This window comes from Candoia aspera, chromosome 2 (assembly GCF_035149785.1).
Source record: "Candoia aspera isolate rCanAsp1 chromosome 2, rCanAsp1.hap2, whole genome shotgun sequence".
NCBI lineage: Eukaryota > Metazoa > Chordata > Lepidosauria > Squamata > Boidae > Candoia > Candoia aspera.
The window spans coordinates 125,206,501-125,230,009 of NC_086154.1; the positions used below are offsets into that span (position 1 = coordinate 125,206,501).

Genomic DNA, 23,509 nt, shown 5'->3' on the forward strand with positions numbered 1-23,509 from the left:
GTACATTTTAGAGGATGAAAACACATGTCTGACTGTCTCCCCTGTATAATGCCCATAGTTTGCCTTCGGTTAATAAGGAATTTCCCTGTAAGTGGGTGGGGGGGGAGATGCTGCTGGGCAGATGGCTCTTTAGATACTGGTTATAAACTGATTTTTTTCTTATTTTTTAAAAAAGGAAAAAATATATGTATATACACACAGAGAGGAAGCATAGAAACAAGCTCTTTACACGCTTCCCCTTCCTACCCAAAGTTCTGCAAATAAACAAGTGTCTGTCTCCCATAGTTCCTGTCCCGCCCAGTGGAGGGGGGAAAGGTTCTGCAGAGATCCACCCAGCAGTCCAGAAAACCCTGCAGGCAGGGTATTCCTCCCCATGCTATTTCAAATATATACACAATATATATATATATATATATTTATATATATATATATTTATATATATATATTTATATATTTATTTATTTATATAAATAGATAAATAATCCCAAACTCTGCAATGTGCCCACATCTCTCAATCTCCTCCATTTATATATACATACATAATTACACGCACACACTCATACACATCCATACCATGAGCCTTCAGAGCAGCAAGTTGATCATGGGAGACTAGAGAGGGAACTGCCTCTTTATTGGAGGAGATGGGTCTAACTAGGAACCAGCTCTCCCCTGCCCAACAATGCCAGAGTTCACCAGTCCTAACCCCTGGCTTCCTAATCCAATGAACATTTCCCTTTTCTGCCCACAGGCAAAATAATTTATTGGGTCTGGGCTACCAGCAAAGCAGCTCTGCTGGGGTTGGCCTCTGGTGACCTGGAGTTCTCTCCCCTGGTGATGCACTGGCATGTTCAAACCACCTCATACTTGGCAGTGCATTCGGCTCTTCCGTTAATGGATGGGGATTCCCAGAGCTCTGCAGTTCAGCCTCAAAAGAGTCCTAGGAGACTGAATGCTTCCTGGGGTTGCAGGGAGACTGGGGAGAGAAAAGGAAAAAAGGCAAAGGACAAGTCCAGAAGAAGACATTTCTCACCTCACCTCATAATAGTTTCCCACGTGTGACAGGGCAACTGTGGCTCTCCATGTTCAGGGAAGAGGGCTTAGAAAGAAGGGTAGCACAGCGAGGGGCTCACATTAGAGAGAGAGAAAAATAAAACAAAGACACCAAAATCTAATGCTTTAAATGAGGTAGGTTCAAGTGCAGATGCTCCTCGCACATGGAAGATGGGGGGGGGGGGGCTAGAGACAGGGGAGTTCTGTTTCCAATTTCTGCAAGGCAGTGCCTGCTTTCTCTAGGAAACAGACTTTTTCCAAAAAGCACACATATATACACCCACACTCACACACATTTTAAATCCAACACCTAAATTAAACAAAATCCAGAGGGAGGTGCTCTGGAAGGTGGATTGTCAAGCTAAAACAAGTCTCTTTGAAGTCTCTTGTTACCTTGGTAGATTAGCAAGCAATAGAGATTAGGGTTTTTTTTTTTAATTCTTCTTGCACCCAACACACGCACACACAAAGGGGAAAAAAACCCTACAAATTCTTCCCTGGGGATTCAATAGCCATGCTGCAGCCCTCTTTCCCCAGCTCTGCTAGACAGAATGCCCCAGTCTCTCCCCCCACCCCGTATATTTCTGATAGTCCATTATTTACAGGTGCACAGGGGTAGAAGGATCCCCATTTCGGCCACAAAAGAAAAATACTAAAAAGAAAACCCTGAGTTCCAGTTTATCGGTTTCCCACCCCAGATGGAGTTGCTAGCGGCTGTTGCCTTTTGTTGGGGGAAAAGTTGGTTGCCTCATCAAGAAGCAGGAGGCAACTGGACCCAACTGCCAAAAGAACCAACTTGATATAAACCTCCACCAATATTGGCTTACAGGGGCAGGTAGGTAGGCTGACATTGCCCCCTTTAAATCTGAGTCCTGGCTACCCCACGAGCATGTTGGGATGGCAAGGTCCAATCATGCTTTCCCTGGGTGACTTTCGGCCACACTGGCTGGTTGGGAGAGCTGGCAGAAAAAGCCTCTCTCACCGAGCACATGGCACCGTTTGTGCCAGGAAATCAGGGGTGGCCTCTGCCTTGTCAAAGAGCCTCTTGGGGCTAGTTCATCCACTTCCTGCAGTTCCAGGCTCCACAATGGCACGGGATTTTGTGCTGATCATCTTCAAAGTCAAATTGGTAGTCATACGTCAGCTGCAGAAGAAGGACATTGGAACAATAAGAAGGCTCAGGCTTAATGCAGGCTTTTCTCTGGCACCACTTCTACACAGCAATCCCCAATGGCTGGCCCCCTGGGGGGGTTTGGATGGGAAATCCAAGCCCTTGCAGAGGATGCCAGGATGAGGAAAGCTGCTCTAAGAGTTGTTTCTGTTTCATAAGGTCTTACAGTAGATCCACTCTGTTTTCTACCAGCAATGGTAGAAAAGCAAAACGGCCTTCCCTCGGACATATTTCTATTCCTGAACTATAACAAAAACATGCATACAGAGCCATGTGGAAAAGAAGTACACGCCATGTAAAGTTTCTTCTTTTTTAACGTTTGTGGATATATCAATAGGTTATCTTCATTCAAACAATACATAAACATAAAGGTGATGTAATTGAACAAAAAAAACCTTATGAAAAAATCGACTTTGCAATCATTTATTCAACAAAAAATCAACAGATATGCCATTGCCTTTTGTAGAAAAAGTAAGTGCACCCTTGGCTCTAATACCTGGTATTGCTGGTATGTTGAAAAAGTCAAACATTTCAATGGGGTGTACTTACTTCTTCACATGACTCTCTCTATACATACACCTGTCAGAAATTGGTACAAACTAGGAATAGATTGAATGCATACACATAAAGTAAGATTTTCATATCCCCACCTCCAGAATAAGCAGGCCAAGTTAGGAGACTGTGCAGCACTAAAACCAAAGTGAAATAAGCTCTACCTTTTTTTGATGTGTGCCTCTCCCCTCATTTAGGATACATATGGCTCCTATTATTTAAAAGCAATGTGCTATGGGAGAAAGTTGGAAAACTTTCTCCAAGGCACAATCTGAGGGAACATAACGTAGCAACTTTGTTGAAGCTTAGCAGTTCAGAATTTTATCAATATATAAATTGGAAGCCTGTATGTACTAGTTTGAGTTTGACAATAAATGATGAAAAATAAAACATTCTAAGTAAATAAGCTCAAAGAGTATTAGAACATGAAAAGTATCCTGTTATTATCAGACAGGTATTTTCTTTGCAAACATTTCAAGGATTGGGAAATTATGCACAATACAGGTAGCCCTCGACTTATGACAGAAATTGGGACCAGAATTTCTGTCGCTAAGGGAAGTGATCGTAAAAAGCGACCACATCACTTAGCGACGGCAATCCCTGTGGTCCCAGTTGCCATCATTAACTGAATCCCAGAGACATTAGGCGAGGCAACTTCTTGCCGGCTTCCCAGAACCAAAGTCAGTGTGGAAGCCAGCTGGAAGTTTCAAGTCCCAGGCCCGCAGGCAGGTAAGTGACTGCTGCTGGGTGGGGGAAGGAGCAAGAGGATATGCAGGGGTTCAATGGAGGGTCGGGAAAGGTGTGTGAGAGGCATCCCACGGTGTGGGGAGGGTGAGTGATTGGCATGGGTCAGGAAGGGTGTGAGGGGGTGCGCAAGAGGCATAGTGCGGGTCGGGGAGGATGCTCAAGAGGTGCTGCATGGGTCAGGGAGGGTGCGCGGGGGTGTGGTGCGGGTCGGATGCACAAGCGGCTGGTGCAGCACAAGTGCAGAGGGGCTGTGGGAGGGTGGAGGAGACTTACCCAGCAACTTGTGACCTTCCCTGACAGCTTCACCACTGACTTTCTGGAGAAGCTGGCAGGGAAGGTTGCAAATGGCAATCGTATGGCACTTGACAACCGGTCGTAAGTGTGAACAGGTTATCAAGCACCCAGATCGTGTTCATGTGACTGCAGGGGTGTTGGTACGGCTGGAACTCCAAGGACTGGTCATAACTACCATTCATTCAGCACCATCATAACTTGGAATGGTCACTGATTAAATGGTCATAGGTCAAGGACTATCTGTATGCCCATTTTTGTGCTATTTGTATGTACAATAATCCAATATTTACCTCCTCTCCTTTAGGTATTCGGCGACTTGAGATTATTATTATCTTGTCCTCCTTGTCAAAAGTCACCACCTCAGCCACACAATTCGGTGCACAGGAATGATTAATGTACCTTGCACGGGAAGAAGAAGGAAAATCATATAAGGGGGCACTGGGTCCTTCACTGTGGAAACCCGTTCCATTAAGTATCAGAAGAGCTCAGTGTGGAATTCTTCAGAATGTTCTTGAAACTCTGGAATGGTGCTTGATGACGATAATTGTACCAGGATTCTTGCCTTCTATTCTTAACATTAACAGGACTAAGGGTTTATGAGGACAAAGAACTTATGAAAAAGTATGTAGTATATTAAGAACCCTAGGTCCTGAAGGAAACACCTTGGGCAGAATTTAATGATGATTGTTTATATTACCTTTATTTTTATTATTATTCTTACTGTTACTATCACTTTGCTTATTGAACGCTTTCTATCTTGGCATCTACATTTTGTTTTTCTAATATGTTTTAATTCATTTGCACACTGTCCAGATTTTACTGGAGTAAAATACAATAAAATCAATTAATAAAAATATGAGCAATCTTATTTTATTTTAAAAAAAAACTTGTAGTTTTAAAGGAAATAATGGTTTTCTGTTGAACAAAATCTGACAGTTGTGTATTAATTGTGAACCCAAGAATTAATTGGCCAACAGGCTGTGCAGCTTTTAGCTGCAGCAGTCCTGAAGTATTTATGACACTCTATCATTCCTTTTTCTCCCTGAAAAAAATGTTCTGACCAGTAATGAATAACCAGTATTGACCTGTAATGAAAAACACAAACAGGAATATTTAAACCTATGAATTTTACATAGGTTGTTTTTCCTCTACTTCAAGTGAGAGCTTGAGAACTGAAGAGAAATCTTCCCATTTAAGATCAACCTCCTCTGATCCACAAAGCCTGTAAATGGATCAACAGAGCTAATAGTCTTGAATTCTGGAAACAAATACTTTGTAAATACAAATTCACTCACCTGGCAGGGCCACCTGTCAGGGTGGCATCAATGACATGCTCATTATTGATACGGAACATGTAGATGCCTCGGTTCTGGAAAAGCATGAAAAGAGAAATGACACAGCGTGTTTTATGTTTCCTTCATGCCCCACAGTCTAACCATCAAACTCAGCTGAATTTATATTGACTACCTTGGCAGCATGAATGCTGGGGGACATGCATGAGATTGCCCTCTTTGGAAAAACTCTAATGTGATCTGACTTGATCCACATCCAGCACCAAAATGTTTAGACTGAAATCTATTCATCCACTGGCTGAAGAAACATCAATGTATGTTTAAATATATACAGGTTGTCTGGAATTAATGCTGGTAATTGGGATGGGACTTTTCGTCCTAACTGATGCAGCCCTAAGTGTGGTGTCATGTGACCGCATCGCTTAGCGACAGCAATCCTGGCACTCCCCACTGCTGTTAAGTGAAGATCATGGGTCATTAAGCGAGTCCCATGTGGCTTGCAAGCAGGCCAGCAGGCAGTTAAGGTGTAGTGCATGGTGGGGCTGGGGGTAGCTGTTGCCGGGCAGGGGAGGCCTTTGACTTTGCTTGTGGGAAGCTGGTAGGGAAGGTCACAAATGGTGATCACGTGACCACAGGACACTGCAACCATCCTAAGTGCGAGCCAGTTGCCAAGCACCAAAGCACCATTTCTCACTATAAATGTTAGTCTAGAATACCAGTATGTATCGCCCTCCACAAATTCCTGCTTCCTGAGCTAGCATCACCCACCCATCCTGTAATTAGAGGTGGATGTTTCTATTTCCCTACCACAACTATATTCCAGAAGAGAGGCCTTGCTCCACCTCCTACCTGCTCCTCGTAGATCTTCTCCCGCCTGTTAGCAACCTCGTTGCGGATGATGGTGCCAATGTATTCAATAACCATTGTGTGCTTCTCAAGATCCTTGGCAGCATAAAGCCCGAGCCCCTGGATGCGGGAGCGGGCCAGGTACACATTGTTCTTCCATTCTGTCTTGAGACGGCGGTACTGGGAGGACTTGGAGTGCACAAACTGCTTGCTATAAGGTGTGTTTGTTTCACCTGTGAATGTACTCTGGTAAGCTTTGGACATGCTGGTGCTGTTCAGAGTGTGGGGCCTTCAAAATAAATAGGGGGAGAGGGGAGAAAAAGAAATGCATATGAAGCCTATCAGCAAGGGTAGTGAAGTATTAGGATAAAATACAGAGATTCTGAGATGCAACTATCATTGGGGCTGTGTTGGATATGCGGTACCCAGCTTCTTCTGATCCTCATCGCTGAAAACCATTGACAAAGTTCTTTGTCATTTCAAGATGGAAAAAAGACCTCTAAACTGTGAACTAGGCATATAGTTTAAAAGAAAAACCTGTCTCCCAAATCTGAGAAAACAATCTAGTATCTGCCTATGTTGTATCATAGAGCTGGGAAATAAATCTTCAAAGACCATGAATTTATCCAGTCTTGTCAAACCATCTAAGTTAGTGGCCACTCACTACACCTTGTGCCAATGAATTCCACGACTTAATTTTGCACTATATGCTCTCTTTCATCTGCCCTAAATCTCCTAATTACTTTCACTGGGTGACTGCTGGTATTAGTGTAGTGACCACAAGAAAGGAAACATTTATTCCTATTATTTTCCTCCATGTCATGCATGATTTTGTACACAACATGTCACCTCTTTCTAAACTAAACAGTCTCGAAAGTTCTAGCTTTTTCTGATAAGTGTTTGTTCCCTCTGATTGTTTCGGTTGTCCTCTTTTACCGCTGTATTATATCCTTTTCAAAGGTGGTGACCAGAACTGAACATGGTATTTCAGATACAGTTGTACTCCAGATTTGGAAGAGAAGGTAAGAAATACTGGATTCTTTCTGTGCTTTGCAAGCTTCTCAGTGGCTGCTCTTGCCTAAGTTCTTGTGCCGTTACATCAGAGCCACAGAAACAGAGGAAGCTCCCTTGTTTCAAATTACGAATGGCTGGCCACAGTCTTTCATATCAAATATGACTGTGTCCCAGAACTTTCTGCATACAAAGGCAGGGAGCCTACCACTGGTACATTCTCCTGTTTCAACTCTCTCAACTTGATGTCTCAACATGGATTCTCTCCTTGAAGATCAGCAAACAAAGGAGCAATGTAGATGCTGTTCACTCACCGTTTATAGTGTGTAAGGATTTTGGGTTCCGATCGGGCACAGCCAGTGGGATTGATCATGAGTGGCAGTTCCATGAGTGGATGGCGTCCATAGCGAAACAGGTAATTCTGGCAGCTCTCTACACCAGGCAGCTGGGAAGAGAAGGGGACATATTTTTTTCCACCTCCTTAATATAGTCCTACTGCATGAGCAGTACCTTTCTCCTGGAGCAGTATAGAGGCCAAGGTGCCGAATAAGACACCGGAAGACCCAGAGCCAAGTCTACCCTCAATTAGAGAGGCTCGCCGGGTAACTACCTGCAACTCAGTGTCAGCTTAATCTACCCCATGGGGTTGTCAGTATGGGAAAACAAGGAAGGAGAAAGCGTTATCAACCTTGCTAGGGTTCCTGCAGAAAAGACAGTATGAATGGAGAATAAGCCACTCCCTCGGATATGCCCGCTGAGCTAAAGCAAATCCATTCCTGCAGCACCAAGTTCAAGTGGTAAAAATAAGATATGAGCAACTTTAGCGCCCTCGCTTCCAGAACCGGCCTCATCAACCAGTTTATCGATATTAATTGGAAAGGAAAGCATGCTTTGTGCTGTATTTCTGGGACTGGGACTTTTAGCTGAGCTTTCTATGAACTGTGGATGAATCCAGGCACAACACTAAGAGTATCTCTCAGGTAACGTAAAGTCCCCTTAGTGAGCACTAGAATGCTACCAGGACGACACATTAATGGTGTGGACCCCACTAAAAAAGGGGGTGAGGATGGGACCGAGTTATAAGTCATCTTCAGTTTGTTACTGTAAGCCAAGAAAACATGCACAATTTATTCTAAGCTGATAGCGTGTGCTTTACGCTGACCTGAGTACGTTTAATTAGATATGATCATGCACACTGGTGGATTTGGAATGGGGATGTTAGCCAGTTTGACCACCGGGTTCTCTGTCAATGGAGGCTGGAGGGCTCATGGGTGAGGAGTTACTGGGGTCCATCTGGCTAGTTGTTCTCTTTCCTTAGGTCTAGAATCTGAGGGGCCTGTATCTAGCAACGGACCGCAGGGGTAAGTTTCAGATGTTGTTACTGCACTACCCACGCCACCTCACTGCTGTATTTCTGAGAAGCTGGCTGGGGCAATCCTAGACGTGACGGCAATGGTCTTGGGGGGCTTCAATATCCACGCTGAGACTATTGTTAACTTGGCATTTTATGGCCTCCGTGACAGTCATGGGAACTCCCCCATTTGTCATTCTGCCCATGCAGAAGGAAGGGTACATCTTAAACCTGGTTTAGCTGGTAGATGGGAGAGGAACATAAAAGGGTTGAGCAATCCCATTATGATTAGGTCATTTCCTGGCAAGATTTGGGCTGATGGTACCAGTTGCACTTCCTGATTCAGAGTTCCAATTTCTTGTATTTGGTACATACAGACTCTGCAATGCGTAGAACAGCATGCACTGTCAAGCCAAAGAGCTCTTCTCCCTTGAGATATTCCGGGAAAAGTCGCAGCATGTCAGCTTCCTTGCGCATCATAGCCACTGGTTCGATGATGCGGTTCCAGACAGCTGTTATAACAGAGGAAAACGAGGAAGAATTGAAGATGAGACATGTCCATTCATCTGAGGCAGACACGCACGTATCTGTTGGGGGGGGGGAATCAGAAACCAGACTCCAAATGTATCAAAATGCTTGGCCACAGGACAGTCCTCTATGATCTCAGACAGGTTTTCAGGAATTCATGCATAAATATGCAAAAAACAAAGATGGCAACCTTCAACAACTGGTAAGCGGATCCATGTGGCCAGGCTCCCTAAAAACCGATTGACGGCAGGGCAGACTTGAGCATAAGACTTTCTCATGTTCATGCCAAAAGGCATCCACCATATATTTGCTCCACCAAAACAATTTGTTCCACCTTATTACCCATTTTCCAACTAATTATCTAAATATTAAAACTCCATGTAGTATTATAAAGAGTACAGGTAGTCTTCGATTAACAATGGTAATTGGGACTGGAATTTCCATCGCTAAGTGATGCAGTAGTAAAGTGTGATGTCATGTGACCACATCACTTGGCGATGGCAACCCCAACACTCCCCGTTGCCATCCTTAAGCGAGGATCACAGGTCGCTAAGTGAGCCAGGTGGTTCACAAGCAAGCCAGCAGGCAGGCAAGTGGCTGATGAAGCTGGGGGGGGGAGCACGTGTGGGTGGCCAGCAAAGTGTGAGCGCAGTGGGGCTGGTTGCTGCCGGGTGGGAGAGTGTGTGTGGCTGACAGGTGAGGTGCAGCACAAGGGTGAGTGGGGCAGGGCCGGCTGCTGCCGGGTGGGGGAGAGTGGAAGCAACTTACCAGAGCAACTTGCCACCTTCCCTGCCGGCTTCCCCTTCCCCATTGACTTTGCTTGTGGGAAGCCGATAGGGAAGGTCGCCAATGTGATCGCGCGACCGTTGGATGCTGCAACCGTCGAAAGTGTGAGCTGGTTGCCAAGCGCCCAAATCATGATCACGGGACTGCAGGGTTCCTGGGATGGCCTGAACTTTGAGGACCAGTCATAAGTACCGCTCGTTCAGCACTGTTGTAACTTTGAATGGTAGCTGCACGAGTGAGTGGCTGCTAGAGGAGGACTACCTGTATGCTGATATAATTTATACTGTGCATTCTAACTGCAAACATGGAAGAGGACATGAAGACGACCAAAAATTTGGAAGTGAGTGAAAGCTGTTTTAATTTTAAGGCAATCTGCTCTCTGGGAAATGAAGTTTACCCCCAAACAGAACAGTGCTTTGATATATATGTACATACAACTGTGTTTCTCAACTAATAGTATGTTTGGTTCTAGTAAGCAGGGGGGGTGACTCTCCTTCCTAATTAGGAAAGAGTGAGAGAGAAACAGAAAGTATTTGCACTAGTTACCCCTCTCTTTTAATTTGGGTGGAGATTGTTTGTTTGTTTAGGCTTGGGGAAAAGACTGCCCCCACATCAGTAAATACTGCTTCAGCCCTAGTTAGCTCTCAGCCAGAAAAAAAGAGTTCCTGCAGGGAACGTGCCATGCCCCCAGTCCCTTGTCAGAAGACTGAAGGGCAGTATACTTAGGCCTGGGCCAAAGAAACAAGGACACAGGTTGTCACTTCCATGGGAACTTCACAAAGAATGGTCACTCCAGCCTGAACTGCCTATATATGCCAGCATACTGCTCTCCACCTTCATTCCAAACATGAAAACAGGCCCACTTAGCTACTTCGAAGACAATGGTTGTCTGAAAAGTATGATTTCCAATGCAGCAACTATTTTAAGGCACACTTAATAATTTTACATGCATCCAAGAGAACATCCTTGGATTCTGCTGAGTTTTGCATGTCTTCCTCCTACTCTCAAAACATATGAAATAAGATCAGTGCATTGGAAAACAGACTGATTTGAACTACAAATGATGTGCTTTTCACACAATTCTGGGCAGAGGAAGTGCATTTTCTCAAGTTAACCTAGCAGAATTCTAGACATTTAGGGATGTCAGAGGAAAGTTTCTGGTCCTGCTCAAAAGCTCATAACCAGCATACTCATGAAAACAGTGCCTAGAGCCCAAGCTGATCTCTACCCTGTGGCGAGGAATCCGTGAAGACCAAATCCTCCAAACCATGTTCCATCACTTGAACCACAAACTCTGGCCGGCCATTGTTCTCGCAAATGGTACAACGATAGCAGCAACGCCGGTTGTTGGTCCGCAAACTCCAATAGATGCGGGTGGCCTCATAGCCCACAGGATAGAGTGCTGTGGCACTGTGAAAGTCTGCCATTTGGTGGGGTAAGAGCTGCCCTATGGCATGGAAGACCAGGCCTCCCACTCGGAACATGTGGAGGCGCTCCCCGCGCTGGATGATACTGGCAATCTGCTTGACCTCATCCCGCTCGATGTAAACCCGTCGGAAGACAGTAAAGTTGCTGAGCTCCTGGTCACAGGGGCCCTTGAGCTTGTGCAGCGGGCACAGCATCGTCTTGTCTTTAAAGAACATACACTTGGCACGGATAGCACAAGCAAAGTGATAGACATTGGGGCAGCGGATACGGTTGCAGCTGTTAGTGGCACCAGTCTTCTGGCAAAGTGAGCATTTGGTGAGCAGGCCCCGGTGCAGTGCTACTTCCACATTAATGAGGGCCCCACCCTGAGTCTCGTAAACCTCCGTGGACCAGAGTGCACAGTTGAGATGCACCCATAAGTCCAGGTCAAGATTAAGGAGGCGGGCTGGACCATCTGTGGCCCCATCGCCTTCCTCATGGCAAAAGCAGCACTTCCGTAAATCACGTGGCACTTTCTCAGGCCGAAGCGTGGTGGCCAAGCGCTCAATGAACTCCGCAATTTCTCTATCCCCATCACGTTTGGTACCACCCTTCTGAATGGTAATGAGGAAACGTAGTCGTTTCCATCGCACCCCTTTCCATTTTTTTAGCCTTGGCTTGCTCTCCTCATTGTCTTCCAGGGGCCTGGAGCGAGGCTTGGCTTTCGGTGAAGACTGAGGAGCTTCCTCCTTTGGAGATGATGGTGGAGGAGATGTCACAGGTGGAGGTGGTGCTTCAGGCTCAGGGAGTGGCTCAGGAGCTTTGGGTGGGCTTGGTGGAGAGGGTGCAAAAGGGGACAGAGGAGGAGATGGCTCTTCAGGAAGCGTCAAGAGCTGCCGGACATCCAGATTGGCAACATTGTTGATGTAGCAGTGTTGAGCAGCTTTTTCTGGAACTGGACTCTCCTAGAGAGGACAAAAGGAAACTTCTTTGAAACAGGAACAGAGGCAGCTAAGGCTACCAGCCAGCATGTTTGCTAGTAGACATCTTACCAGCATAACAAGATATATGGCTCTAATACAAGTACTATTCCATCATACCAAAGCCAGTTGGTCATCAGAAATCTGGTATTTCCCTTTTCCTTTAGAGCTGGGTAAACAGAGATGGCTGGCATGGGGAACTGACTGAATGTCATGAAAGAGGAGCATGCGTGTCCTCAGACAGGAAATAGGAGTTCCACCCTGAAAACAATGAAGTCTGTGGAAGATTAGAAATGCTACTTGTGGTAATCAACCTCTTCTCTCAGTAAGGTCCCTGTGCAAAGGGTGAAATGGGGGGGGGACGTGTCCCTATTGTAAAGTAACTTTATCTTCTTTCAGTATCTTTTTTCTAACTTGAACAAAATACATATCAAAATATATGGTTTGTGGTGATAATGTCTGAAAAAGGAAGAGGAATTATGCCAAAGGCTTGAACTATTTTCCTTCAAATAAACTTTCTGCAAGTGGTTCAAAACTGTTCAGTGACAAAGGAGAAAAGTTTATGGAAAAAGCCCGCAGCCCCTCCTTCACCTGTTTGAGCAAAGTTAAGATGTCCAGCTCATTCTTGAGACTGTAACCAGGCAACATGGCATCAAACTGCTTCAGCCACTCTGGTCCACCTTCTTGGCCCTTTGGAACTACTGGCTTCTCTTTGCCTAAGAAGGTTGGGATGGAGGAAGGAAGAGAGAGGAGAAACAGGGACCAATAAATGACAGATTGGAAAATCAAAAAAGATGTACTACTGAGGGGCCATCTTGACGAGGATACTCACTCTGTGCATCAGTTTCACCTTTTCTGGGTTCACTGGTTACACTTCGCTCTGGAAACAACACTTCATAAGAACTGGGAATCTTCATGCTCAACAGCTCAGCCACTGCCACCATGACACCATTCAGATTCTGGAGAAGATGGTGGGAATGGTCAGGAAAGTATTTGAGGAGATTTAAGAAATGTAACCCCAAACCATTCGCTGTATCATAATCACCAAATAAGTTTTGTTTAAAGTATCCGTAGCACAGGTCACGTGACAGAAGAAAGTCAATAACTTGTCAATGTGGGGATCCATCAAGCTGAACACCTGCCAAGTGCTTGACAGCTGTTTAGTAATGAGTCCCAGAAAAGTAGCAAGAATAGGAGATTTTCACACTCAGGATAAGCTGTCACAATAGCTGATGGGCACCATTCAACTCAGTATAAAGGACTGTGGCACAAAACAAGACGAGAGGCTTTATGCATTTCCACCAAATGTGGAAAATTGGTGATGCTGCTACAGTTGATAGGGCCCTGAGACAAACACTGTCTTTCCCGCTCTCTGACTCTGTAGTGGCACTAGCATCTTTTTTTCTCCCCTTTTTCATAATTTTTAAAACAAACAGGAATGCAGAGCAAAGCTGCAATTGCCCCCTGCGCAAATCTAGAATGTCTTTAGGGAAGTAGAGGGAAAGAAAGGAGTGCTGTTAATTTCTTAAAAGACATGTATAACTCTGAATCTGGGGACCTCTAAGCTGTGGAGCTTAGAATTGTGCCCCATGACCCAACCCAAACAACAGCACCACTAACAGCATTAAATTCAGGAGGAAAAGAAACCGTTAAGGAACTAGTGCAGTAAGTCACTTCAGGAGGACTTTATCACACCTAATGTCCTAACTGCCAGGAAACACGCTGAGATAAGGAACTGGTCTCTAATGTTTTATTGCTTGTACATAACAGGAATCCTAACAAACTGAAGAAGCGTGGGAAAAACCCAGCCATATAAACCCCAAAGGTTAAGGCGGTCCCGATCTGTGTCTCTTTGAATGGCTACCTAATTCCTCAGTGCTACGCATGCGCTTAACAGTCTGGATGGGAGCCCCCTGCTCGCCATCCTTACTCATGACACCTATACAGCAACTGTTTCCAACTCGTGGCCTTCAAGTGCCTTGCACTATAATTCCTAAGGCTCAAGACAACTTTCTGTGCTTGCTCCATACCTTGGCAGCAGCTGCAGATACAGTGAGCATGACGGAGACCTCACTCCCTTTGGCTCTGTCCCAGGAAGTGCCTGGTGTCTCCTTCCCCACTGGCTCTACAGTCCCATAGGGCTTGGAATCTGGGAAAGCTGAAGGAAGCAAAGCAAGGGGAAAAAAACAGTCAGAAGCAGCTGCTCAAATCCTATTCCAGAAATTCAAATCATTTATCAAAGGTAGAGTAATTCAGCACCCAGTCTGGAATCCCGTGCCTGAATTGCAAGAATTAGTCGTATATCAACCAACGCAAACGGTTGAGAGGGAATATGCCAATGTTTTCTAGAAGGTGTGGTTGTCCAGTGTCAGCCTGTGTGACTGTGAGAAGGGACATTAAAAATTAAGCTGAGCAGAAGGTCAGAGATGAAGGGGAAGATAATGGTAGGGATGAGCAAGGGGAACTATGGCAGGAGATGGAGTGCAAGCCATTCCAGGGAAGAGGGATTGTAAATTTATTGCCAATCCCTTTGTCTGGCTCCCCAGTCTCAACATGTGAATTGGGCATTCACATCACTGGGTGCCCCAGAGCCAGGTCTGATGCTGCAATAAATCTAACCTCATCCATGGGCAGATCTGACATGTATCATCAAGACCTGGATGACAAAGGGAGAGACGTACCAGTCCCTGAGACCTGGCTGGGTTTCAGATAGTCTGTCAGCAGCTGCGAGGAGCACTGTTCCACAAGTGGCTGGATGTGAGGCTGGACCAGAGTACAAGCTGGAGATGCGGCCATAGTACCATACTCGCAGCTAAGCATATTCTCCAAGATGTTTTGATCTCATTGTGAGGGTAGCTGTGGATTCACAGCTCTGGGCAATTTTCCCTCCCCTCCTTGAAGCTGGAGGTGGCTCCAGTGTTCATGGTTACTTAACAGCTGTGGGCACACCCTAGGTTACTGTTGGTTCTACCCACATTGCTATCCACCATTAGGGCTAGCATTTATCTTAGAGCAGATAAAACATGAAGTGGTACTGGGGGATATTTCCATTAGTCCCTTATCCTGGACAAATAACTTCCTTGTGACTATGGGGTTATCTGGAGCCACCAGCCTCTGTAGGGAGAACAAACTGCCCAGGCATCTGATGGATCCACAATATTTTCAGACAGTGATTGGGGACTTCCCCAGGAACCTAGGGTGCAGCAATGTTGAACACTTCGCTAACCTCTAGAATACAGAGGTGGGCAGAGCATTAGATAGGATTGCTCTTGAGCAGCCTCTTCCCACTTGCTCATCCTGGTGATTTCTTGGTTCTCTGAGGTACAAGAGGAAATGAAAAGATGCCTAGAGCAATGCTGGTGGAAGATGAGGAGCAACTATGACTAGATGTTGGCATGAGCAAAATATCAAACCTACTCTGTGGCAAAAAGGGTGGCGAAATAGAACTATGTCGCCACCATTATTGCATCCATGGAGTATCAGCCAGCTGCACTCTTCAGATTGACCAGCTCCCTAACTGGAAGGGATAGCCCAGAAAATCGACTGAGTGTTACTTGCAATTGTCTGGCTCACCATTTTGCAGATAAAATGCTCATATTTGCCCCAAATTAGAAGCCAGCTGGACAGGATCCAAGAGGTGACATCTTGTGATGCTAACTGGGAGGTTTTAGAATCTGTAGATCTGAAGGAAGCGGACAAGGTTCTTTGTCCACCACTTGTGGACTTGATACCTGCCCCTCCTGGCTGATTAAAATGATCAGAAAAGGAACAGGGATCTGGACCCAGGCTACATTCAAAGCATCTATGCAAGACAGGGAGGTGCCAATGGCCTTGAAAAAAGCATTTGTCCATCTTGTCCTTAAGAGACCTGCCTGGGTCTTTTTCTATTGTTCAACTATCATCCTATCTCCACCTCTCCTTTTGAAGAGCTCTGGAAAAAACATTATCTGAACCCATGGCAGTCAGGATTCAGGCCTGGGTGAAACTACACTGATTACTTTCATGGATAATTTGTGGTGGTACTTGGATGGAGGAAGCACAAGGGCCTAGCTGTCTGCAAGACTATTTTTTTTTATGTCTTATCCCACCTTTATTATTTTATAAATAACTCAAGGCGGCAAACATACCTAATACTCCTTCCTCCTCCCATTTTCCCCACAACAACAGCCCTGTGAGGTGAGTTGGGCTGAGAGAGAGTGACTGGCCCAAGGTCACCAGCTGGCTTTCATGCCTAAGGTGGGACTGGAACTCTCAGTCTCCTGGATCCTAGCCTGGTGCCTTAACCACTAGTCCAAATTGGCTTTTTTCCCAGCGAGATTCTGCCTGTCCATCTGAGCAGCCACTTAATGCCTGCTGAAGGTCTTCATCTATAATGAGACATCACAGGAAGAGTCACAGAAGCCCCTCTCTTCTAGAATTGTGTGTCCCCCCACCCCCCGCCCAGGTGGCTCCCACTCTCTTAGCCTTCTGAAGGCCTGGCTCTTTTGAGAGGTCTTTAGAGTTTATGTCTAATGCCAAACTGGTATTGTTATTGTTACATTTATAATGTTTACAATGCAACTATTTATTATGATAGTTATAAACATTGGTATATTGTTCTCATTGCTCAGGTGTATAACGTTTAGAATCTTTTTTAGATCAAAACAGTCTGGATTATAGAGAACTTCTCCTCTGGGAAATGCAGATGCAACAAAGTTTAAAGATTATCCTAGCTCATGCTCAATAAGTTACCTTCCATACAAGTCTCTACTTTTCACAAACCTGGGATGCTGGCCTTTGGAATTATGGGTATGACAGGGGACATGGGGCACTCCTCCACTTCAGACTTGGCTCCAACCAGCAATGGAAAGCGTGGTATCTCTTCTCCCAAGACACTCTCTGGGGATGATGCTGGGACAATGGTATCAGGGGAGTCACTTTCCTCATCACTCTCCATCCTGCAGAGATATTGGAGAATTTAGGAAGCTTCTGCTCCTACCTAGTTTTTGTGTAAGTGATTTAGGGACAGTATGGGAGTGCTGGGGAATACCAGCTTAACTTGCCATTCCCAAGGTCAGGGCTGGGCAAAATGTAGATACAGACCTACTGATAGGGAATTGGGTGAACTGTGGTAAATTAGCAAGGGGCTCCAACTTCACCCAGACAAAGGCTAAAGCCCCCAAAAAGAAGCTTTACATTTTCCAAGTTCAAAAAATTACACACTAGGTCTCATTTGCTTCCTATAAACTAAAGCAATTGTCCCTAATTTCATACCCTCCAGATGTACGGACTTTGTAACACTAGTTGGGAATTGTGTGAATTAATGATCAACACATCTGGAAGGAACCAGGTCGGAGGAGATTTGGGATGTCAGCTAAACAGCTTGTCTTTTCCAATTTGTCTTTTGTGTTCCTGCTCAGTCAGACTTCTTTTCTCACCTGACGTCCTCAGTCTGGTTGTGTGGTGGGGTAGGCAGAGCTGCAAGGAGATCTAAGCTTTTCACTTCCACAGGGAGAGCATCTGAAAACATGGAATAAGAAAGAAAGGATCAAATATTAGGATGCCCCAGAAGTGCCATTAACCGTGCCTACAGCATGAAAATTCACAGCCTGGTTCTGCTCTTACACCAGGAGCCTTTTTTCTATTTATTCCCCCAATCCTTGGCAAAGAAGAGATAAATGGCAAGCAAGAAGAAGGCCTGTGGTAGTACCTTGCTGAATGCCATTCTATAACCAGGAAGAGATAAACCACCATTTATGTTTCAGAAAGCTGCAATCATTTTCTGTTGTCCACTGTTTATCATTTTTTTACATTTTGCTTTTACATTTCTTATAAAATGTAAACAAAAAAAGTGAAGGATCCTCAGAAGATGGGGCTAAAATGTTTCTGAAGAAATCATAACAGCAATTTATAAATGCTCTTGATTTGGCATTTTTCAGGGCTCAACATGTAGAAAATCATTTCCAGTCATCTTGTCAAAGCCCTTGGTCTCTGCCTTCTCCATACCTGCCAACGTTGTCTTAATGTTTGCTGTTTTGCTTACAATGCAGTTTGCTGCCAAGATAAACCCTTTTGAATCACAGCACCTTTTACTGAACCAATTCATTTAATTATCTCTTCTCCCCAATATAAAGATTAAAATCAGAAGCTCCTGGTGATCTCCCACCCAGATATGGAACAGAGCCCATGCTGAATATCCATCATGCTACAGCATTCAAGGGCCTCCCTGAACATTTCAGAACGTGACAGTGACACCCATACTCAGCAATAGCTCTCACCCTTCTGCCCTTCAGGCTCATGGGGTAGGTCTGGCTCTTTGGACTGCCCGGTCAGCTCCTCAGAAGACAGAACGCCATTCACCAGCTTCTGCTGCACAGAGGGTGGGGGTGTGGGGGGCAGTGAGGAAGGTGGTGTTGGAGGGTTGCTCAAGTTGTTCTAGGCAGAGAACAGAGGAATCAACTCCCACCACAGTCCCCCGCTTGTTTTTTCCCCCCTTCATTTCCAAAGCCGCAGATATCTGATAGACTACCCCCTCACATTCTGCATTTCCATCGGTTCTTTTACTGGTTGAGCCACTCCAAAATTGTCATGGGGCAGCTTGTAAGTAATGCGAAGAAATGAACACATTTTAAATCATGATTTTTTTTAAAAAAACTGTCAGGTTTGCAGGTGCACACAGCCAGCTGAAATTCAAGGCTTAAAGATTACCCAGGATTTAGGAGTGATCATTGTGACCATGGAGATTTGCCAACAACTCTTCTCTGGAGGCCTGGTCTACCAATCTACATCCCTCCCTTTAAAAAAAATATTTTTCTGTTAAACAATTACTGAGCCGGATTTTATATTTACCCCTGACTGGAAACACGTGCAAGCCTTTAGTTCTTTATTCAAGCACGGCACAACACAAATACCATTCCTTTCTCCTCTCTGGCCTTCCCAAGATCACATCTGAAGTTTATGAAAGAACTGAACTCTCAGGAACTTCATCCCCTATGGCCAATGACAAAGGATCCGAGTGACTTCAGCGCAGCACATCTGAAGGGCTACCAATTCTCCTTTACTGACAAATAGGGAGAATCTTGGGTCACCCGGCATATCAAACACATATTGAGTGTTCATCACTATTAGGCAAAACTGGTTTGTAGTTTTAGTTTGTACTTTTAATTTAAAAAAAACAAAACGTTTTCCTTAAGATTAAAGATTGTTTTGTTGATTGTGCATGTATAAACTAAATTAATTAATTAATTTAAAAAAAAAAATATTGGGCAGGACTCAGCCAGCTGCTCCAGCACATAGGAAACACCACTAATTGTACCAATTTTCCCTTGGTGTAAAGTTTATTGATTTTTTTTCCTCATAATTCTTCCCACTGACCCACTGTTATTGCTTCTTTGAAATTTTGCATCCATTTTATCATATAGTTTTTTATTTGTTCTGTCTCCGTATCATATTTAAGTAGCATGGATCATGGTTTCAATTTATTGATAAATGCGTGTCTGTAAATATAGGAGTGGTTTTCTTTTTTTTCCCCCAGCTTTCCCCCCCCTTTTTTATAATTGTGTTTTCCTTTTCTTTGTTTTTTTGTATTCAGCTAATTGAAAAGAAAAATAGAAACTGCCACAGGGCTGGCCTTACTTTGGTGAGCAGCTGTGAGTAGTAATCCGGAATGCTGTCCAAGGCGGCATTACCAAATGAGCCTTTCAGCTGGCTCTTGCCATTGATTGGGCTGCTTCCAAAGGGGGGAAAGAGATTGAAATTGGCTGTGATAACTGGTTCCATCAGAGGCAGCAAGGAGAGTTCCTAAGGTGAAAGAACCGAATCAAACAAATGTTTCTTCATATGCTGACACATCCTGCCGACTGTGTTAGAGGGATCCTCTGGTGTAAATACTTGTGAAAGGGAACCGTATGATTTCACGGGGCCCGGAGATCTAGTGGGCTCCTATCTAGGCTTATTCCCCCATTACTTTAATGGGAAAAATCCTGAGGTCGCGTAGCTCCCGCATGATTTCTGAAAAGACATTTCTTTGTATCCATACTATCCAGGTCTGGTGAGATTTTGCTGAAGGCAACAAGAAGCTACATTAGATTAGTCCAAACAGCTCAGGTCTTTCTCTAAGACAGTGTATGCTTGTGCAGCTGAATTAGGACTTGTTTGTGCTGTCTCTGAATTCCTGATATTATACCCAGAAAGGATTCCAAACCTATCCATTATTTTATTTAGATATAGAAGATTCAAGATTCATAAAATGAACACCAACATGTCATCTGGGAACAACTGTATCACTTGCTAGCATGTATCCACACTCTACCAAAATCACACACCCTCCAGATTCTAAGCACAAAGCAGGCAGAAAAGGAGAACACCCTGTTGCAGAACACTCTCCTATAAAAAAGGTTGAGATATAACACCAATTGTTTTCACCTATACTTTTCAAAAATATAAAATTGTGAGCTGCAATAAGAAATCTGCATGAAAAGAAAATCTGGGAGGAATGAAAAATGCGTATTGATTTTTTTAAAATCAAAAGGGCTGTAAATATGACGCACAGAATTATCAAATCCTTGTCTATGACAAATAAATCCTGGTTGAACAGGATGATGATGATGACGATGTCGACGACTACTTTTGGAATTAATTAGAAAGAATCCCACATACTAGTCTGATTCTACAATTAGCCCAACATTTATGGTATTTTTCTGATTTAGAAATTACAGTAATATAAGCTTCATTAAAAGAAACTGGAACATCAGATTCAAACACTCTGTAATAAAAGTTTACACATGTAGGAAGCAATTTATCTACCTCTGCCTTATATTATTCTGTAAGAAAATAATCTGATTTTCAATACCTTTGCTGTAGACACGTTTGTGCATAGCCTACTCTAGCAAAAAGCAATTTATGCTTAGCATTCTGTAATTCCTTGTAAAAATCTGGGGAGAAATGAACAACAAATGGAGGGAACAAAAGCTTTAACTTCCTGTTTAATTTCTCTTCTTGTAATGCCCTTTTCTTTTTCATATGCCTTACATGCTACCCATTCAATAACACATGAGGATTTTAACGAGCATTTAAAATGAACATTCGTGTATAATATAATATTGTTGACGCATATACGCATTTGCTTTTAAAACATTAAATTACCATAGTTTAACCAGGAAGCATCCAAACACCAAGTATTCTTTAAGAAAAGTTTCCATCTACAGGTAGTCCTTGCTTAGTGACCACAACTGGGACCAGCAATTCCATCACTAAGTGATGCAGTCGCTAAGAAAACATCATGTGACCATGGTGGACTTAAGTCACTTCCCATTCAGTCCTTAAGTGAGTCACTGCGGGTCGCTAAGTGAGACATCAGATGACCATGATTTGCAATTTCACTGCTGGCTTCTCCATTGACTCTGCTCGTTGGACGCCCGTTGTGAAGCATGCAAATGGCAATCACGTGACTGCAGGAATGCTGCACTGGTCATAAATGCAAGGACTGGTCCTAAAGTTACTTTTTCAGCACCATCATAACTTTGAATGGTCACTAAACAGGGCAGCCGTTAAGCAAGGTTTACCTGGATAAGGAAGCCACTTGGGTGTGGACAGATACTATTATTTCTTTGCAGCCATCAGTTATGGTTAGGAAAAAAATAATCCAAATACAATTATGCTAGCTAATGGGAAAAATACACTCTTTATTAGTTGGGCATAGTAAATACCTCCCATATCTTAAAAAAAAATGGTTTTCCTCTTCTGAATTCCTCCCCCATCTTTCATGTTGACTACCTAAGTATAGATAATATGCTAACTAGAGATATGGATTACAAATTAAAAATAGTATTGATTCCGGGGCTGCATCTGTGGTAACTGATGACAATTGCTAAATGTATTATGAGATTCCAATCTAATGTCTTTGAAAGGAAATGGTAATGTATCATCATTAGCATCTCACATTCAAAAGATGAATTACAAAAAGTAGGGGATCATTCCTAAAATCAGATCTAAGTTTTCAGGTCTGTGGCCTAAAACCATGACAGTGAAGTGTGTACAGCCCCCATTATGCCGAAAGACATGTTAAGCTGACACTCAGCAAAAGCTGCACGCTCTACTCTAGTGCAACTTATTGAGCTACCTGGTTACTTTGTTTATTAAGGGTGAATTAATAAGGGAAAATGGCTTCAGATTTTTGGAGATGTAATTTTATGAGTTTGCAATGAAAAACAAACTGATTTGTAAAATGACTTCAACTGTATTGGTCCAATATATATATTTTTTTCAAAATCAAACACTGACCAATCAAAAATCAACCCCAAATGAAAAGACAGAAAAAAATCAACATGTTTTGTTAGATTCTTAAAATAAATTAAAAACATGAGGAAAAATTGGGGCATGCTTGAGTTTAGGATAGCCCCACTACATGCAGTGGAGTAGAAAGAAAACAGGAGAAAACACAATTCCCAAATTAAAATAGTAATTTGTTCCCAGGACTAATAGGATGGGAAATCCTGTTATAAATTCATATAGAATCTGTCTTAGAATTGTTTTCCAAATTTCATCAGGAGACAATTCAGAAATTGTCAAAAGGCAGTGTGCTGACTACTAATTACTGTATTAATTAATGTACCTTTAACTGCTCTGTGTATATAATATTAACAAGTCAATGTATATTCAGTGTATTCAGATATTAATATTTGACATCACAAATAGTAGCAGGAAAAAAACCATGTGACTACTGTCAGAAAAACAAAGCCCTATTTATCTGGTTAGGGCTGTCATGGTCTTTTTCACACAGCACACACACACACTCAATTTTGACTCAGCCTTTCAGCCGAAAGTCCAAATGTGTTGTACCTGCTTTAGCTGTTTCATTAGGGCTTCATTGGACTTCACTCCATCCTCCTTGCGCAGTTTCTTGCGGGAATTGACAAGTCGCTCCCCAGCTTTCTGGGATCGCTTTGGCTTTGGTGGGGGAGGTTTTTTTGCTGAGAGTGCATCCTGGAGAGGAGAGAGGCAGGAGGAAGTCCGTTTTTCTCCCCGGCAAACTTCCTCGAGTTCCCAGGAGTGTTACTTCATGGAGCTATCAAAGCTCACCCACTCCACCCTCCTCACCTCAGTCGGGCCAGGTCAGTCACAAGCAAAAACACCAAGAAGCCTGAGCAGGAGGGACAGAATTACAGGCGGCACTATTTTACACTGCAGGTGAAGGGGAGGTGTTCTAAATGTTGCTTCCTCATGCGTCCAGAATCAGAACACTGCAGATGGTGAGGCTGAACCGCTCCTCTGTTTGCTGGTTTACTAGAGAATCTACACATTCAACCACGTTCAGGCAAGGTAACTTTTTTAAAAAATGGGGAAGGGAGATATCTCCCTATTTTAGACGCCTCATCCCAATGTAAAATGGTTAGCAAGTGAAAGGCAGAAAGCCCTTTTCTTTCACATTATGGGGACAGAAACATGTTACTTCAAGACCAGAATGAAAGGCAATGTTCTTTGAAGCCTGTGAAAAAAGGCAGGAGGCGGCAACCTA

The 23,509-nt window shown here is 43.8% G+C and overlaps 1 protein-coding gene across 1 annotated transcript in view; it reads right to left on the bottom strand.

Annotated features, from left to right (window-relative positions):
- Positions 1 to 814: 814 nt before the first annotated feature.
- The window catches only part of KMT2D (lysine methyltransferase 2D), an 82,799-nt gene continuing 60,104 nt past the window's right edge, over positions 815 to 23,509 (bottom strand). The window contains exons 41-55 of the mRNA XM_063293532.1: positions 22,834 to 22,977; positions 19,630 to 19,794; positions 18,273 to 18,429; positions 17,433 to 17,514; positions 16,777 to 16,952; positions 14,046 to 14,173; positions 12,848 to 12,974; positions 12,607 to 12,731; positions 10,857 to 12,000; positions 8,690 to 8,826; positions 7,278 to 7,408; positions 5,956 to 6,241; positions 5,110 to 5,183; positions 4,105 to 4,213; positions 815 to 2,194 (exon numbers count right to left, since the gene is read on the bottom strand). Of these exons, the coding sequence (XP_063149602.1) occupies positions 2,102 to 2,194; positions 4,105 to 4,213; positions 5,110 to 5,183; positions 5,956 to 6,241; positions 7,278 to 7,408; positions 8,690 to 8,826; positions 10,857 to 12,000; positions 12,607 to 12,731; positions 12,848 to 12,974; positions 14,046 to 14,173; positions 16,777 to 16,952; positions 17,433 to 17,514; positions 18,273 to 18,429; positions 19,630 to 19,794; positions 22,834 to 22,977 (3,078 nt within the window). The 3' untranslated portion in view covers positions 815 to 2,101. The remainder of the gene's footprint in view (positions 2,195 to 4,104; positions 4,214 to 5,109; positions 5,184 to 5,955; positions 6,242 to 7,277; positions 7,409 to 8,689; positions 8,827 to 10,856; positions 12,001 to 12,606; positions 12,732 to 12,847; positions 12,975 to 14,045; positions 14,174 to 16,776; positions 16,953 to 17,432; positions 17,515 to 18,272; positions 18,430 to 19,629; positions 19,795 to 22,833; positions 22,978 to 23,509) is intronic.